The sequence below is a fragment of the Acanthopagrus latus genome, chromosome 2 (genome assembly GCF_904848185.1).
Source record: "Acanthopagrus latus isolate v.2019 chromosome 2, fAcaLat1.1, whole genome shotgun sequence".
Lineage (NCBI taxonomy): Eukaryota > Metazoa > Chordata > Actinopteri > Spariformes > Sparidae > Acanthopagrus > Acanthopagrus latus.
In genome coordinates, this window is record NC_051040.1 from 22,704,756 (window position 1) to 22,722,069 (window position 17,314).

Here is a 17,314-nt window from a genome sequence, read left to right on the forward strand (position 1 = left end):
TTTTACAGCCCTGTTTCTGGCAACGAAGTCGGACATCTGAAACACATTTTTAAAACAATTTCCAGCAGTTTTTCCGGCGACAGCTATTTCAGGGGCCAATGCATGATCTTTTTTCCAACGCTAACCAAGTGGTTTTAAACCTAATCAAAGCACAAGCACAACGTTATCCCGACTAAAAATGAAAAACTGAATGTAAAGAAAAGGGAAGCTGCAACATGAATAAATGTAAAGGTTCGACATGATAATGGTTTTTAGCATGTATTCTGGCAGCTGGGTTAGTAAAACATTGTTAGGTGTTCTTTTATAGATCATGCTTCATCATGTGTTTTCTTTGAGCAGAGCAGCAGACACATGTACAGAGGATCATTGTTGTCAGCCAGCAAGTCTGTAATGTATCATTGAGAAGGCAGGACAACCCATTTGCACTGCTTTTCAACACATCTCTGCGTGTCCCGGAGCAGACAGATGGCCATTGTTAGGAGCAAACTGAATATGTAAACAGACACATGACCTGATCTTCACTCGGACTATCTTTCTCATCAAGTCCTTGCCCTGCTAAAATCTCAGTCATGTGGCATCCTCGCAAGCAAAGCACTGGAACCTGAAACCATCATGACACAGACTGGACCTCACGTGCAGACATGAAGAGCTACGACCGTGCGACAGCAGTGAAAGAAATCCTCTCACTTCTGATCTGTAACCTGATTTGTTGTGCTGATGCATTCCCTGAATGTCTCTGCAATTTCACGGCGACATTCATCACCGCGCTACCGAACGCAGCAGGGACTGTGTCTGATGGATGGCCGGTTCCTTTGGTCTCAACGTGCCAGCGCTTCAGGAGATGGCCAAAAAAAAAAAAAAAAAAACACAAACATCTGGAAGTGTTTTCTGCAATGGGGTCAAGCCAGAGAGGGCTCTCTGGCTGCCTCCTGCCCACTTGAAGAGAATAGTCGCATTCACACATAAACTTTGAAGAGACTCAAACACAACTGGAGGGAATTAGGCCTGTTTAAAGACCCGCCGAAGGTCCTCTGTATTCTCAAGCACGTACAACCATGATGCAATCTGTGAAAAAAAAAAAAACCCTTTGGTTTAGTCAGCCTTACTTTGGCTGGTTTCTGGGTGTCTCAGAGTTTAAAGGATGTGTCACAGGAAGGAGGACGTATTCTGAGTGTTTTCTCCGTCTCGCAGGACAAACACTCACTGCCAGACGCCACACAGGAGATCTGTAAGCTGCCGTGACTGAAACCCTTCTTTCTCTCCCTCTTCCTCCTTTCTCTACCCGTCTCCTTCCCTGCCACCTCCTTGGCGGGTTACCAGCGCAGTGTAGCGTGATATTCTGCCAAACCCAGGCGTTTCTGCCCACTTTAATGTGTTTTTTAAGGAGTGTTCAAAACCACAAGTGCCCGTATGACAGCGTCTATGTATCCAGACACTTTCAAGTAAATGCAGCAACAACGACTACAAAAAAAAGCCCTACACAAAAACGTGCAAGTGAGCTGTAAAAAGAGAAAAAAAGAAGCTGCTGCGAGTGTTAAACTTTGTCATCCAAGCGCTTCTCTTGTCCTGTAGAGGGACACACCCCGCTATGAGTCAGTGCTGTGCTTAGAGACGCATCACGCTTTGCTTTGAAAAACAGGATCTCATGCAAACTGTTAAATACAGCGTTGACCCAGACACGTTCTGTCCTCGTTTGTGGTTTTCTTTTTAATGTGTGTTTACCCTCCTTCGCCGACACACCTAACAATTGTTTGTCATTTCTTACTTCAAACAGCCACTTCACGCAACTGTGAGAATAGTCATTTTATTACACATATGATTCATATACAGTATATATAAAGTTATATACAATATAGTTACATACACACATGTGCAAACTTCTACACCGAGACCAGGCTTATCTGACTAAAAAGGTGGATTTCTTTTGAAAATTTCCAAACCAAGACACTGAAGGCCACGAGCCTTTTACACGTTGCTGACATTCAAAAACCCTAACATGCAGTCTCGAGGCTGATCGTCCCCTTAGGTCCACGGAAACACCACAGGAATGCCAAGGTAAGGCTACACAAGACAGCACAGTGCAGCGTGCGGTTCAGTCATCGACATCAACATGCTGGCATCGCTTCATCACCTGTGAAAGTTGCCATACTTCATTGGTCAATGTTTGTGTTAAAAAAAAACAAACAAAAAAAAAACAGCGGTCTTGCTCAACTGGAGACTGATTTGACAGCAGGTCAAAATAAAGTCCGGGTCAACGTGGTCACATGTTTGTTTACTCCTGTTCAGTCAAAACAAACAAAACACAAGTCACTGAGTGAGATGTCAAAGGCTGTTTGAACCTAATTTTGCAAAGGCTGTGCACCGAACCTTGGCTCATTATGAGGCTTCATTTTCCAGACACAATGGACGAGTTGTCAGACTCAGGCTTGTATTCATGGAGACTAATTCAAGTAATGAAATGGTCATTTTGTGGGTGTTAGAAGAAAAGATCTTCACACTCGGCTAGGTTTAGTTACAGTGTCTGTAACAAGACTTTACTGGAAGTTTCCCAACCAGACCGCGCTCAATAAAAGAATCCTAGTCCTTGGATTTTACAGTTTCACATTTTTGGGAGGGACACCATTAGCCTTCTCACCGAGAGTTAGATAAGAACACTGACACCACTCGGATTGTCTGTTAGGTAAATATGAAGCTACAGCCAGCAGCCATGATAATCCAGATAGTTTAGCAGGGAACAAAGACAGGAAACAGGTGGAAACAGGTGCAAACAGTGAGCCGGGCTTTGACCAAAAGAAAAATAATCCATCTTATTAACAGATTATATCTAATTTCTCTATACACAGAACACTCAAAAGGTAAAAACAACAGTGTGTAGTTGTGTGGGGGATCTTTGCTGGTTGCTTTTTTTTACTTTGCTGTTCAATAGCTTAAACAAACAAGACACGTGTTAATTACTGAGATTTAATGCTGATAGGTAGATTAGTACTGTTGGACAGTATAATGCTAGCTCTTTCTCCCTGTTTCCAGTCTTTGTGCTAAGCTATACTAGCTTGAAGCTATCAATCTTCAGATCTAACTCACCTCTAGAAAGTGAATATGTGCATTTCCCAAAACTCTCCCTTTAACCGTTCCAATAAAGCATCACATTCAAAGTCAAATGAAAAAAATCGTAGTGGTCAACAGTCATAAAATATTCTTCAGTCTGGATATTATGAGCGATGCTTTGCTGGTTTTATGTTAGGCTGGGTGAGATTTCGGCCATGTGTAAGTGCATCGTTAAAAAAATATATACCATGACTGGGAAAAAGTGCAAATAACTCTTAATATGGTCCCACTTTAAATGAAGTACATGATGTAAAAACATTGCTTTAAGTTTTGGTTTGATGAAAGGCTCTCTACCAATTTAACATACACAAGAAGAGAAACAGCTCTGTGCTATCACAGACAACATTTTGTCTTTGTGTTTCAGAGAAGGTACACGAGTTCATGAAGGCTACATTAAACCTTTAAGACATATTCCATTTCGCCTCAGAACAGAGGTAATTAAGTAGGGGTATCACAAAAAATTGCTTTGCATATCAAAGACGATAAGGCACGGCTCTGGCATCAAGATTGTGAGGGCTGGAGGATATTCTCTATCAGAACTAGATTGTGCAATGCGCTGTTGGACCACATCGGAAAGTGTTACCTTTGTTAAGTATGACTACAAAAGAAGGCGGAGTAAAAAAAAAAACCAGCCATCATGGGTTGCAGTATTGTTTAAAATGGGGATGATGGAGAACATCTTTACTTGGTGTTGAACTCGGTTGCACATATGAAATGTTAGAGAAATAGTTGTGTCAAGGAATAAAGTCGGTGTGAACGTCAGATCCTCAGTTTCAGAAAGACACACAAACGGTCGGACACAGCCTCCTCTAATCCAACTCTGAAAAGCTCGGAGTAGAACCTTTTCAACCCCCCGGTGAGTTTACTGGCCCCTTCAGGAGCGGTCCATGTCCACAGCCTCACAACACAACGCCCTCCACATTACAGGTGAGCACCTCGTTGTGTTGGACCTGACCCAGCTGCCGGTGGAACTGCCCCTGTTTCTGGGTCCTCCAGCAGTGGGTGCTTTCTCTCAGTGTAATACTCTTTATACTGGGCAAGTGGGTCAACATGTTATTTGGCAAGGACACCACACCGGAGCCAGACAAGTTCAGCTCCTGCAGTGAGTCCAGTCCGCTGAAGACCGCAGGGCTCAGATTCTTGAGCTTGGGGTTGTTTGAGAGATCCAGAACTTGCAGGCTCTGCAGGCCCTTGAAGCTGTGTGGCTCGATTTCCTGAAGCTCGGGGAGGCCACTGATGTATAAATACACCAGATCTTTCAGCTGAGCAAAAGCCCCCTCCTTGATGCGGGCGATGGGGTTACCATCTAGATTGACGTACCTCAGTGGAAGACCTCCGAGCTTCGGTACGCTCAACAGCCGATTTGCTGACAGATTTAAGCTTTGAATGTGTAGTACTCTTCCATGCAAAGTCATGGAGACCGACACAAGCTTGTTATGAGACAGATCCACGTTGAGAGGTTCGCCATTGACTTTAGAGGTGAACACGTCCATGTCGAACTCTTGGAAGCTGTTGTGGCTGAGGTCAACCTCAGCCAAAGGGAGGCTGGAGAAACAGCTCGGGGAGAGGCTCTCCAGGTGGTTTTGGCTGAGATCCAGAGACTCCAGATAACGCAGCTTGGACAAAGCATTGGGGCTTATCTGAAAATGTGAAGGCAAGGGAGAGCAGAACAAAAAGAAAGATAAGTTCAGAGATACAAGTTGTAGATAGAGTGAACTAATAACATACTGTGAGAGCTGACATATATATCTTATATAATACTATATATATTGTATATTAGTTCTAATGACTCCTGTAAAATACACAAATTCATTCAGATAAAATGATCTGTGCTCTAATGTCATTTAAATAAAACAAAAAGACATATCACCAGAAAGGCATCACCAGCAAAGCCACTGTTTAGGGAAAGGGAAAAGGACCAGACACCACTTTCTTGTTTTCATGTTTTTCTTGCAGTTGTTAAAAGTTAAAATAGAATGTAAAGAAATGTATTTATTTATTTATAACAACTTTTCATTACATCAATCACATATGAGGGATGGATATTTTTATCTAACCCAAGTCTTTTTAATGCTACTGCACCAGTAATGACTCTGTGGAGTCTCTGTGTGATTGACCCCTTAAAATGTTAAAACATAGCACACACAGTCAGCAGTTAAGAAGCAACATTAGCATTGATCTGGCATTTTGTTTCTGGACCCCCTAATAAATATATGTCCGATATACTTTCTCTCATTAACTCAGTTGTGTCCAAATATATCACTCTGTAACACCAAAAGTTCATAGTCTCATCATAGACAAAAACAGTCCATCAACCACTGACCTTTGTTATATGGTTGTTGCTTAGGTCCAAACTAACCAGGGTAGTGTAGCCCGGACCAGCTAACATGGTGTCACTGAGTGGGCCCATGGTGATGGAGGACAGGTCTAGGTGAGAAGTGTCCAGTGGGATGGGGATGGGCATGGCGGTGCTGGGTCCCAGCCCTCGGCAGTCCACTCTGGTCAGGCTGAAGCTGTCGAACAGGCCAAAGCTTTCCACCTCACAGCGGCAACCCGGGTGGCAGTTCTTGACGGCGCTGGACTGGACAGAGGCCAGCAGTGATAGGCTGAGCCACAGGAGGAGTGCCATTCTAGCCTGGAGAGAAAGCAATAATTACATTCAAAATCTTTTTAACCTGCCAGTCTCACAGAGGTAGGAGTAAAAAACATATGTTATCATGTTCAAAACAGCTTTCAAGCTACAGTCAGAGAAAGAAAGATGCAAAACTTCAGTCACCAGATAAGATCAGTACATTTAGTCCAAACTAATTAAAAAGACCACCTTGTTTGTGTTAGAAACTGGAGGAGCTGTCCCTGCCCCGATGTGCCCTTCAAGGTATTTACTGAGCTCTGTGAGAAGAATTTAAGCTTTTATTTGTGCAACTTGAGTAGCCCCAATTTCCCCTCCTTCTTGGCTTCCCAACGGGTGTGACCTAATTTATTTTGATCAAAGAGTTCATTTGCTCCGTCTTCGTTTGCTCTGTATGCATGATTGTTAGACGTAAAATTGGAGTGGCTCATCTCTGTTAGCCTGTTAGAAAATGGGATGTGCCCACTTTCTGAGCACATTCTCATTGCATTCAGACAAAATAAAACTACTGCAGACAACTTCTCCTTCTAAAAAATTATACTTTCATATGGTCTAATGCCAAAGTAGAGGAGACTTCAACCACCCCCCTCCCAAATAAAGGAAACATAGCAAACACAATCAAATTATGAAACAACACTTTACAGTATAAATTACAAACTCCACACTAAAGTTAAAGTTAAGCTAAAGTTTTGTTTAAAACCAGAGAAGAACCTGTCATACCTTTCTCTGAACTGTTTCTGCAGCTGTTGCTGTCCCTCTATGTGTGTCAGTCTGTGTGTAAATGAATGGTGCTCACCAAGTTCAACTTGAGCAACGTGTACAGTACACACGCGCACGCAAACACTTAAATAAGTAAGAAAATTGGACAGAGGTGAAGAGTTGTGCAACAGGTGCACATGACCAGTCACAGCCAAGTGGCCCAGGCATGACACAGCAGAGTGTGTGTGTGAGATACCATCCAGAGTTTTACAGCACTATGTTCAGTTAAATAGAGCCTCAAAGCTCAAAATCTTATGCAGAATTGTATAACTTGTTGTTTGTTTTCTCATATTCTTGGAGGTGTTGTTGTATTCTTAAAGCAGTTTCCGAGCGCACTTTTGTTCAAAATTCAGTTCAATTTCTTAAGAAGAAAATCCAAACTTTCAGAGAAATGCAGGGTATGTTCCTGCAAAAAAATCAGTCGAATTAAAAGCTCTGTAATCCTCGGTGTGACGTGAATTTTAAATTCAGACAGACAGTATGCAGTAATGATGTGCTAAGTGACTCAGGTTATGGCTGTAATCAGGCATATCATCCAATAGGGGTTAACTTATTCATCTAGGCTTATGTAAGAGGATGAGGTTGCAAGCCTACATAGAACTTGTGGGTCAACATATGCAGGCTGATTACAATGGCTCAAAGTCTGCTAAGACTCGGCTGTGTTTCTTTAGTTTTGACCCATGACCTCACTTATTGGCTGCTTTTTTCATAATGAGAATGTCTGTTACTATGATGTAATCATCTGACTCATTTTAGTGTAGGGCATTTGTGACATCGAAAGTACATGGGTCATGCATGTTTTACTCTTTGAGGTGAGAGTTCAGTCACGGTTATCTTATTCTGCATAAAGAATTTAACTTTAAATGGTGACAGAGTAGATTTAAAGTGCCTCTCAACTAAATCCAGGAAATCTTAATGCAAAGAAAACAAGCTAAAAATGGTTAAGTGACTGAAAACACAAGTTTTTGTTAACTTTTTAAAAATTACAATAATAACGTCATCATTTGAAGTAGTCTCTAGTCCCCGGATGCACTGATTTCCTGATTATGTGTGTGCATGTGTGAGTGTATACACATGTACCTACTGCATAACCTGAAGCACAGACAGCTTGTTACATAACCATCTGTGAAGTGAAACCATTGTGGGAAGGGACACAAAGCTTATCAACAGCTGATTGGATGAACCATCCATCCGTCACCTTCTATAGTGAGCTACCTTCTACAAACCACAGTGAGGGAGCGCTTCCACCAGTGGAGCCCCTTGGTAAAATAAAGAATTGGTTTTAATGGTGAGGTTACAATTAAGTTGAGCTCAGGGTGAGGGTTTAGCGTTAGGCAATTAGTTGTGATGGTTTAGGATAAGGTGGTAAGGAATGCATTATGTCAATTATGGTCCGTGTGTGTTTTGAGAGTAGGCTAGAGTCTGTCAGCTGTGTAGCTGTTGACCAAACAGGAATGGGCAAGTTCCTCTTCTTACCACTTAAGCTGAGGATACAAATCTTTCACCCGCTGAACAAAGTTTAACCAGATGTTTTCTGCCTGAGCTCTTGAGAAGCTAAATAATATTCAACCCATGGTTGTGTACATATCACATCATTGGCTGATTTAATAAAGATCAAAAGGTCCTTCTATGCCCTCTCTGCAATTACAAGTTTTATCTAACCTCAAGCAATCTGCAGGCCTCAAAAGAGATCAGCCTTGGTGGGAAACCACAAACAAGCCACTGAGGATTCTGGACGGCAACACATTCTGGCCTTTAATTCAACTCAGTTTAAATTTAACCTGTTCCTCCTTGTGTGAGTTAGGGAATGCAGACAATACGGGGCTCACAGCTCCAAGAGACCTTGGAGTCAGCATTCAGCTGTGTGTGGGTCAAAGGTTAGCAGGGGACAAGGCCACTATAAGGACTAAAATGGAGTCTGACTCCTGTTCCAGATGGAGGATGATATTTAAACACGCACATCTCCAGAAAAGGATAGAGGGCTCATCTAGGTAATTTTGGAGTACAAGCCCGAAGGAGGGACAGTAACAGATTTGGTCATTTATGGGAGATGAACCTTCAACCCACCGCAGTGACCAATTAGGAGTAAGCAGGTACCGCCCAAGGGACTTTAAGAAGGGTCCCACGAGTAGAGACGGGGGGTGGCACTTGGTAGAATTCCTAAGAGCAAAGGCATAGGAGTTCTGATAGGGCAAGAAGGGCAAAAACGTTTGGCATTACTTTGCCCTAGATTGGAGAACATCAGATGTGTGGCCACACTCTGCTCGGATGCTAGGCTCAAGTCTGTTTTAATAAAGATTGCTCTATCATTCCACCCAGCCTTGCCTCCGCAGAATTTTTCATCAACCTACTACATGCCGATATCTTTGAGGAAGACAGCCCAGAAATTACACCACATGCAGACTAAACATGGGAAACTGCCAGTAAAACCAAGTGGTCATACGTTTTTCTACCACACCGCCCATCAGCAGCAGCTCGTCATCGCCGTGTGGTTTTGCACCCACATTCATTCGTCCCTCCTTCTTTTCCAGCGTCCTCTGCTCCATCTGTTACTTCAGCGCGGATTGTGAACTTTCTGCGCCAGCTGTTCCTCTCAACCTCCTGCCAATAAATCTCAGCTAACAGCAAACTGCTGTTGCCGCTGCCTTCAAATCAGACACAGTCTAACTACTGCAATTACCCAAAGGCAACGGCCGTTTGGGCTGCGAACCCCCTGAGTGGACAATTGGCAAAGACCTGTGAAGTCACGCCCCAACACCTTCTCACTTTCAGAGGCCTCTTCACACCTTCTTATCCTGGGAAAGAAGCACAACAACCCCTGCTGTCCTCTGAGGATCATCAGCCATTAGTTGTATTACTATTTATTTACCATTTTACAGCTACTGTATACTTTTCATCGCACAATTTTGACTAAACTACAACTTAGTCCCATGCAGACTTTTGCCAAACTTTTATTGTGATAATCCTATTACCATTATCATCATTATCGTGACATCACTGTAAAGGCAATAATTAAATATGTCAACAGCGAATATAAAGCACATTTTTTTATTGCCCACAAGCAATATACTTATCTTAAGTCAAGTAACTTTTTTCCCAGCTGACTTTTTCTTTATCAAAATGCAGAAAAAACAACTGAGAAACTGTGCATTTAAAGCAGAAGACAGACTGATGATCTACTTTGGTTATCCCATTTAAAACATTCATTTGCATCTAAGTCACATGTCATCGAGCCCTCAATTTGTTCAACATCCTCTTCTCTTCTTCTGATGTATCCTTCATGTCATTGAGACCGCTCTCTCCCAATTTAATCTTCCAGTTGAAGGCTGAAAACTGTGTAATTAGAAGATGGATGCCACGCTAATCCTTTTAGGCCAAATTAATGCATGACGCTGAGGACGAGGCAGTGAGCTTAAATTAAACTGATGGTACTTAAGTGTTTTAAAACAATTAGGCACCAATGGGATGCCTACAATGATGGTGAATAAATCAATTCAAGAGAAAGGAGACTGATCAAATTCATCAAAGTACATTTCAGCGAGGCTGGGAGAGACAGTCATTCAGAAAAAGTGATGAAAGATTCACCGGAGGTGTGGTTAACTGCATGGTCTGGTTATAATAACCGCTTTTGTCAAGAGACAGTCTGATGTAATAGTTTAACTTCCCTGTAGGCCGATCTCTGGCTAAAAGACGATGAACTTTAATCCTTTAATTTTGTGTACCTAAGACAAGACTCCTGACTTTTTTTCCTAAGTTGATTTCAGCCAATAACAACATGGCTGTATCATCTGACACAACAAACTGCCGAAGTTGATCTCAACGGTCTAACTTACGAGAGGATAAGAAGCAGCAAAACCCCTCAGCCCTCTTCTTGTATTATAAAAGTAGTGAAGGCAGCTTCCAGTACTGTACTTCAGTACTGCAGTTCTGACATATTTATACTTTACTTCAGTTTTTTCTTTGAGAAACATCTTCCACATCTAGTCCACGACCTTCCAGAGAGAAATGATGTTGTTTTACTCCACATCCTACATTCATCTCATAGCTTCAGTTGCCAGTTTGTTTTGTTGATTAAGATTTGACCTGAGAACAAGCTACGATCTGTTTATAAGACAAGATGCATAGTTAGATTATATCACCCAACAGTATAAAGTCATTACCAGCAGCTGAAGTTCTGTCAGCTATATCATGGAAACCCTGCTAAATCACTAAGCTCGAAGGGAAGTGAAAACTAAAAAACTCTGACATCATCAGCTGATGTGATCCCTCAAAGCCCGTATGTCAAACATTTGTGACAAAGATATGTACTGGACACAGGATATTTTTATACTTTAACTATAAACATCATTGTCTAAAACGACGACAGTGCACTGAAACAGTGCACGTTAAAGGTCTTAAGGAGACTGAAAACTGTTATTCTGAACCAATCCAGGTCTGCAGTTGAAATTAAAATCTTACTGTCAAAACTTAGAGTATCCAGCGATCTAAAATAACAAAGTACTGTCCTTAAGCACAAGTTTGGTGCACTTTCCTTGATTTCTTCCTTTTTCTGCCACTCTATACTTACTCTCCACTACACTTATGTGATAACCTAAGTGACTAGAGCCAAAGTAGCTGATTATAAATTCATCATCTTTCTATCAGCAAATTGATAGAAAAAAAAAAGAAAAACAAAACAAAACAAAACACTAATACTGATAATAGGAAAGACACAGAACATCAGCCCGGAGGATCGGCCAGGCTCATGATCAGTCTAGCCCTTATAAACTAAGTGGGCATTCAATAATTATAACAAACACAAAAAATCTAACCCCACAGACAGAATCATTAAAAAGTACTTTTACAAATAAATATTGTTACTCATTGCACTATTGCTACTTTTACATCAGTGACAAACTTCTTCTACCACTCTTCCTGTTATACAGCCAACAGCAAACCCTTATCATGCTCTTACTTGTTTCCTTTTCCCCCGCCACCTTCTGTATCATTCATAGGTCTGACCGACTGAATTAGTCACTGCCCTCGCTGCACTACCACAGTGAGCCACTGCCCCGTCCCGGCAAGTTACCACAGGAGGCGGGTATACAGTCCCTGCACGGGCACCTCTGCAGATCAGATTTCCAGCAGCCGTACGTGGCAAACCGAGGAGCGGCGAGGACGCTGCCGCAGCCTTTTTTTTTTCGGGCGAAATTGCACAAAACAGCGCTGACATGTTTCTCCCTAAGCACCGTTATTAATACCCCTCAATGTCAACCCCGCCCCTCTCGGCTGTCAATCACAGCTCCACATGTCACCTCTCTGCGCGCATCAGTCGCGGGAGTTTAAGGAGTTTACGCTCCCCGTAAAGTTTGTGCCTCCGTCCCAACGTGTTGCGGTAACGACACGCTCGAGCCCGGTCAGCTCGCTCGGGACGCACCAGGGGCGGTTTCTTGAACGCGGAGGCAAAACGTGAAACCTGATCCTGACCACGGAGGTCCGCTGGTCCGCGGCGTGTGTCCGAAACTCCGCCGCCGGGACACGAAGACCGAACTCATGCTTTTACTGACCACCACGGGAGGAACACCACGAAGACCCTGTCCCACTTTTTGTGACTTTTTTTCCCTCTCTCTCGCTTCGCCTGTGTTCAGAGAGTAACTTACTTTGGTGCTGTTCATCCAGACAGTCCGCTCTTCGGCCGTTTTTTTTTTGTTTTTTTTTTTCACTTCACCGCTCCCATTTTCCAGACCCCCGCAGCGCTCCCGTGCCCCGCTGGTTCGCGTGTCCTCGGGTCCTCATGTGCTCCGCGGCTCCCTCCGTATTGTATGTCCCGCCGCAAGAAACTGTCAGGAGCTGAAGACGCTGGGACACACTCGTCTCTTCCCATCCCACAAAAGTCCTCCGCCTCGCGTCTACCGCTGTCAAGCACGGCCGCTCACAAAATAAGAGCACTTCCGGTCTGTAATTTCCAAAGTAAAACACCTTAAAGTGCAACTTATACTTTGTTTTGTTTTGTGTACCTCTGGTTTCATTCGTTTATCTCGCGAACGCTAGCTGAATTAAGCCCATTAAATGTTGTAATCCTGTCTATAGATAGTATGTTTGTTCTTTCATTGCGTTACCATGGTGCTTTTAATGACAATAAAGTTTTTAATTAATTATTTCACCTAATTGGTTTAGCTAAAACTCAACAAGGTAAGCCACACCTTAGGTTTCACAAGACCTATCGAAGAAAATAACCTATTTACCAATAATATTATTATTTTATCTTCTTAATTGATACAAGATGATAAAACTTTTTTATTTTGTACCAGCTTGTCTATTCTTTTTATGGACTCTGCTGCCACACGGGTCGACTGTGTGATCTGCTAATAGGGTGAAACAATATGAAGTGTGGTACAGTGGTATTTCCTGGCTGTGTACAGGATCTATTTGAGGACTGTCAGACTGACTGCTGAAATGAGAAGATGCCTTCCGTATTTTTATGTGGGCTTCACCTGCAATTATATTCTTGTTATTGTTTAATTAATTGTATCTATTTTTCATGTACTGTTAAAATAGCGTAGTTGTTTTTCAATCTTCCCGGAACGCCCCAATCATTATTCCAGCTCTGAAACTGAAAAGCACCAAATTGTCCACCCCCGACCAATCTCACGCTTTTATTTTGGAAGGCCCACACGTGTAGCTTCCGGTCTCCGTCTGCTGTCTCAGGTAGTCTGTCACTCTGTGTTGTCAGTGCGCCCTCTAGTGGAGACGCCGCAAACGAAACCACATGCAAAGACGCTGAAAACATTGTTGCGCAACAAGGCGGCGGTTTGTTTCATTTGGCCTGCAGTTCACATTTTGATGAAGCTGATTAACTAAAGTGAACAGGAAACCCAGACTTTTCCTGTTTCTGCCTACGCTGCATAGTTGGCCTGTGAGAAGAAAGCAACCATTAGTGTGGTAAACAACATCTGTGGAAAGATGGATCCTGCATGTTTGTGTAAAGTAATTATAAGGAATATTTGCTATCCTTACAATATGAGGGGCAATGACTGAGTTTCAGTCTATAGACAGGAATATAACAAAAGAGACAAATGCAGCTTATTACAAGACAACTCGTGTGTGCATAGAAAATGTGGGGACATTAACCTACCTCCTGTTAGATGAGAAACTGTAACAAGTTCCCTCAAAGGAGGCCCAGAAACACTCAGGTCAAGTGTGGTGAATTATGATGAACATCTGTTGCTGCTCACACAATGCTGCGGGGCCTCCGCTCGTCTTCTGCTCCCTCAGCCTTTGTTTTCCTCCTGAGGACATGACAGCATCACAGCACAGCACAGCACAGCTCACACCCATATAAACTGCACTCGCACTCTCAACAATACACACACAGCTTTAGTCTAAAACGAAAGGGGGGGAAAAAAGGAACTGAAGAATGATGGTTGTGTCCTCTCAAGTCATGGGTAACTGTTGCACAGCAGGCTGCGGTGGAAAGAGGAACCTATTCTGCGTTAACCAACTTGTAGATACTTGTATACACACACGTCTCTTGCTCGTTGCAGTGTCTGGGGATCTTCAAGGGTGTAAAGATAAGATAAGGGCAGCGGCAGGCAGACAACAGGGTGCAGGGTCAGTCTGAAAACAGAACAACAATAAGAGCAACAACAAAAAAACCCCTCAGAATCTGTGATAAATGATAATGAATACCTTAGATAGAGCAGACATTGCGATCACCTGATAGTGGATGTTTGTAGTTGTTGTCCCCAAGTTTCACATTTTCAAATGCAGTCTCACATTGTACTCATAGAACGCTGTTGGGCTCAGTTTAAAAGCAAATTATCGAAATTGTTACAGCAGAATCAGCGGCGGTTTCGGGGGGTGGGGGTCAACAGGGGCCAGTGCCCCCGTAACTCTGAGTCCGGGCCCCCCTGTGGCCCCCCCAGAATGAAGAGTATGTCTAATAAAATGACAGATTTCTTGCGATGATTTTGTACTGAAGGGAAAGGTGGCAATAAAGTGTTTACTACCCAATTAAAAGTGTTGAAATTGTAAACTTTTAAGTTTTACAGGTTTTTTTAAATTCCAAGTTTCACTTTCCTGTGTCTGAATGAGGCATTTGTCTTTTTTTCACGGGTTCTATGTGTCCCTCTAACAAAAAAAACTGGCCCCAGCCTGACCCCCCTGTTAAAGTGGTCTAGAACTGCCGCTGAGCAGAATCAAAGATATCGCTTTTTTTATTTCATACATTCTTCCTACTTTTGAAAACCTGGCAACTAACCTGGCCACAATGCAACTTAACCCTCTGGTGGCATCATTGGAGGCAGTCAGACTGCACGCAGCTTCTTCTGGAGTATTATACAGGCATCATACTACTTTTTTCTTTGTACATATGCAATACAATACAACCAATACAAGTAAACACGCATTAAATCATAAAATCTTTGCCATTACCCTTAAAATAAAATAAAAGGATGGCCAATACAGAGTGTCGTCATGGAAATGGCCCCTATTGAATCTAAGTTGAGAGAAGCATTTACTCAGGTTGTCTATGCATCCAAAGAGTTGAATCTCAAGATTCACTTTTATTCTATTGCTAAGTACAATAAGTGTCACTGCAGGCTCGTCCACTAGATGGTGCCAGAGCTAAAAACATCCTCTAATAAACTGTCTGCAGCTGCACAGTAAAGGCTCATGAAGCAATCCAGAGAAAGCAGCTCACTTTTGAACATGTAAATGCATTCATTGGAAAAAACAAAACAAAGAGAAAATAAGAGGTCAGTGCAGGTGCCACATTAAAATAGTCTGAAGCATTCCATCGTTCAGCATTGATTCATGGCTGTGACCACCAGGTTTGTGTATCTTATTCTGGGCAGCTCTTCAGAATCCTTGATTTAAATCAGTTTTAAGTTAGTCCTGAGATTTGTATTGATTCTGCATGAACAGAGCTGAATGTTGTGTCCCAAAGGAGACTATAATGTTATTAAGAGTCTGTCTGAGCCAAAAGCATTTTCACTCAAATTGTTGCTCAAACATGCCCCGATACAACCCTACTCTCCCTAATCAAGAAAAATTCATTTAATTCATAGAGTGAATTATATCTTATTCAGGTCACATCATAATTACTGGCTAACCCTCCTCAGTCTTGGTTGTAGCCCAAGCAACATTAAAGGATGGCCCATTGCAGGATAAGTTCACGAAAAAATGAAAATCCAGATTTCATCTCCTCACCCTTGTGTGGATGGAATGTCGAGGGAGGTTTCGTAGTCCACAAAACATTTCTGGAGCCCCACGACAACTGAACACAATTTCCTAAACAAGTGAAGTGGATGGGGACCTGTTTAAGATCGTAAAAAGCCATCTAGAAAAATCACAAAATGGCTCCAGCTCACCTGGAGTAATAGAAGTCTTCAGAAGCCCTGAGATCCCAAACTGATTTGAAAAGATACACTGACACCCTTGATGTGTGGTCAAGCTTGTGCAGCCACATCAGACAGGGTGCACGCTAACATTTTTAGCCAGCGGTAAAGATTTTGGCTAAAGAGAGGTGAATTTGGAATATTCAGGCTTCTGGAGATTTGGATTACACCAGCCAAGCTGCGTGGAGCCATTACAGTTCATTTCTCAGTTTCTGTCTTTACATTTAAATCCCTGTCTCTTGTTTTTAAGGAGATTGCTGCTATACTGTTTTGCTGCGAAGCTCCAAAAAATGTTGTGTGGACTACAGACCTGACTTTTAATCGACATGGTGTTCAGTAGATAATGATGTAACAATCAGTTTTTATTTTTGGATGACCTCTTCCTTTTAGGGGCCTTGAACTTAACCCTGACATGCCAGGTGTGATTGACTCTCAGATACAATTCAAAATATTAACACACAGCAATTTGGCTCCCAGGTGTCTTTATCTACCTGTCACCGGTGGATATTTTTTCCACACCATCTCCTCATTTATTGTGTTACCCAAGGACCTGTTTATCTCCTTCTTACCCACGCAGCATTTCAGAACGTTGAATGTTGCACGTTTCTAATCATTACGCATTTTGTTTTGCATCGCTTTTTATTCCGCGACACTACTTTTTCACGTTATTTATTTATTTATTTATTTATTTATTTATTTATTTATTTATTTATTCGCTTGTGGGGGGGACAAGCCGTGCGAGCGGCATCAGACGTGTTGCGTTCACTGCTCGCTCGGTGCATAGCGCTGAGTCGTCTCTTCTGTCCTCTATTCCTGGATGCGGGACAGCGTTGTCAAGGTGGTATGTTTAAGAGGCTCATCAGCTTATGTGGGATATGGGTCAACAAAGGTGGAATCACTTTCCAGCTCCATGTGCGCACAATGCAGCGCAGTGTTCCCGCTGCACAAATGTGATGTTTCTGTACGGACTCGCTGCCTTTTGTGCCCAGCAGTCAGAACTGAATTTGTCCTCCAGACACACACACACACACACACACACGCACACACACACACACACACACACACACACACACACACACACACACACACACACACACACAGTGTCTGTCTGTCTGTCTGTCTGTCTGTCTGTCTGTCTGGTGTTGGTTGAGGCATTCACCTTGGTTACCTGAATCCTTGGTTGTCACCTGAAACATACATAATGAAACTTATATCCCTTCCTAATTATTTTAACAGTCACTAAGTATGAAACATCACTTGTTCAGGCTGAAATGGATCATTTTTGTAGTGCTCTTGACTAATAAACACACCGTACCATGGTATCAGGGCGCGGAGGCACCTGAACCTGAAGGATCTGCTTTAAAAAAAAACAAACAAAAAAAACACCAGATTTCTGACGTATTTTCGCAGCTGTTTGCTTTGTGATATTCACAGTCTCATCAGT

The 17,314-nt window shown here is 42.5% G+C and overlaps 1 protein-coding gene across 3 annotated transcripts; it reads right to left on the bottom strand.

Moving 5' to 3' along the window:
* Window positions 1-1,784: 1,784 nt before the first annotated feature.
* tsku (tsukushi small leucine rich proteoglycan homolog (Xenopus laevis)) lies at window positions 1,785-13,790 on the bottom strand. 3 transcript variants are annotated; one of them, XM_037084952.1, is made up of 3 exons: window positions 13,608-13,790; window positions 5,429-5,740; window positions 1,785-4,745 (listed from the first exon to the last, which is right to left on the bottom strand). In XM_037084952.1, the coding sequence occupies exons 2-3, from the start codon at window positions 5,732-5,734 to the stop codon at window positions 4,005-4,007; spliced, it is 1,047 nt and encodes a 348-aa protein (XP_036940847.1). In that variant the 5' UTR covers window positions 5,735-5,740; window positions 13,608-13,790; the 3' UTR covers window positions 1,785-4,004. The 3 variants fall into 3 exon arrangements, with proteins under 3 accessions (XP_036940847.1, XP_036940840.1, XP_036940855.1); XM_037084945.1 differs by lacking the exon at window positions 13,608-13,790 and adding an exon at window positions 12,133-12,557; XM_037084960.1 differs by lacking the exon at window positions 13,608-13,790 and adding an exon at window positions 6,455-6,499.
* Between the last annotated feature and the right edge of the window lie 3,524 nt (window positions 13,791-17,314).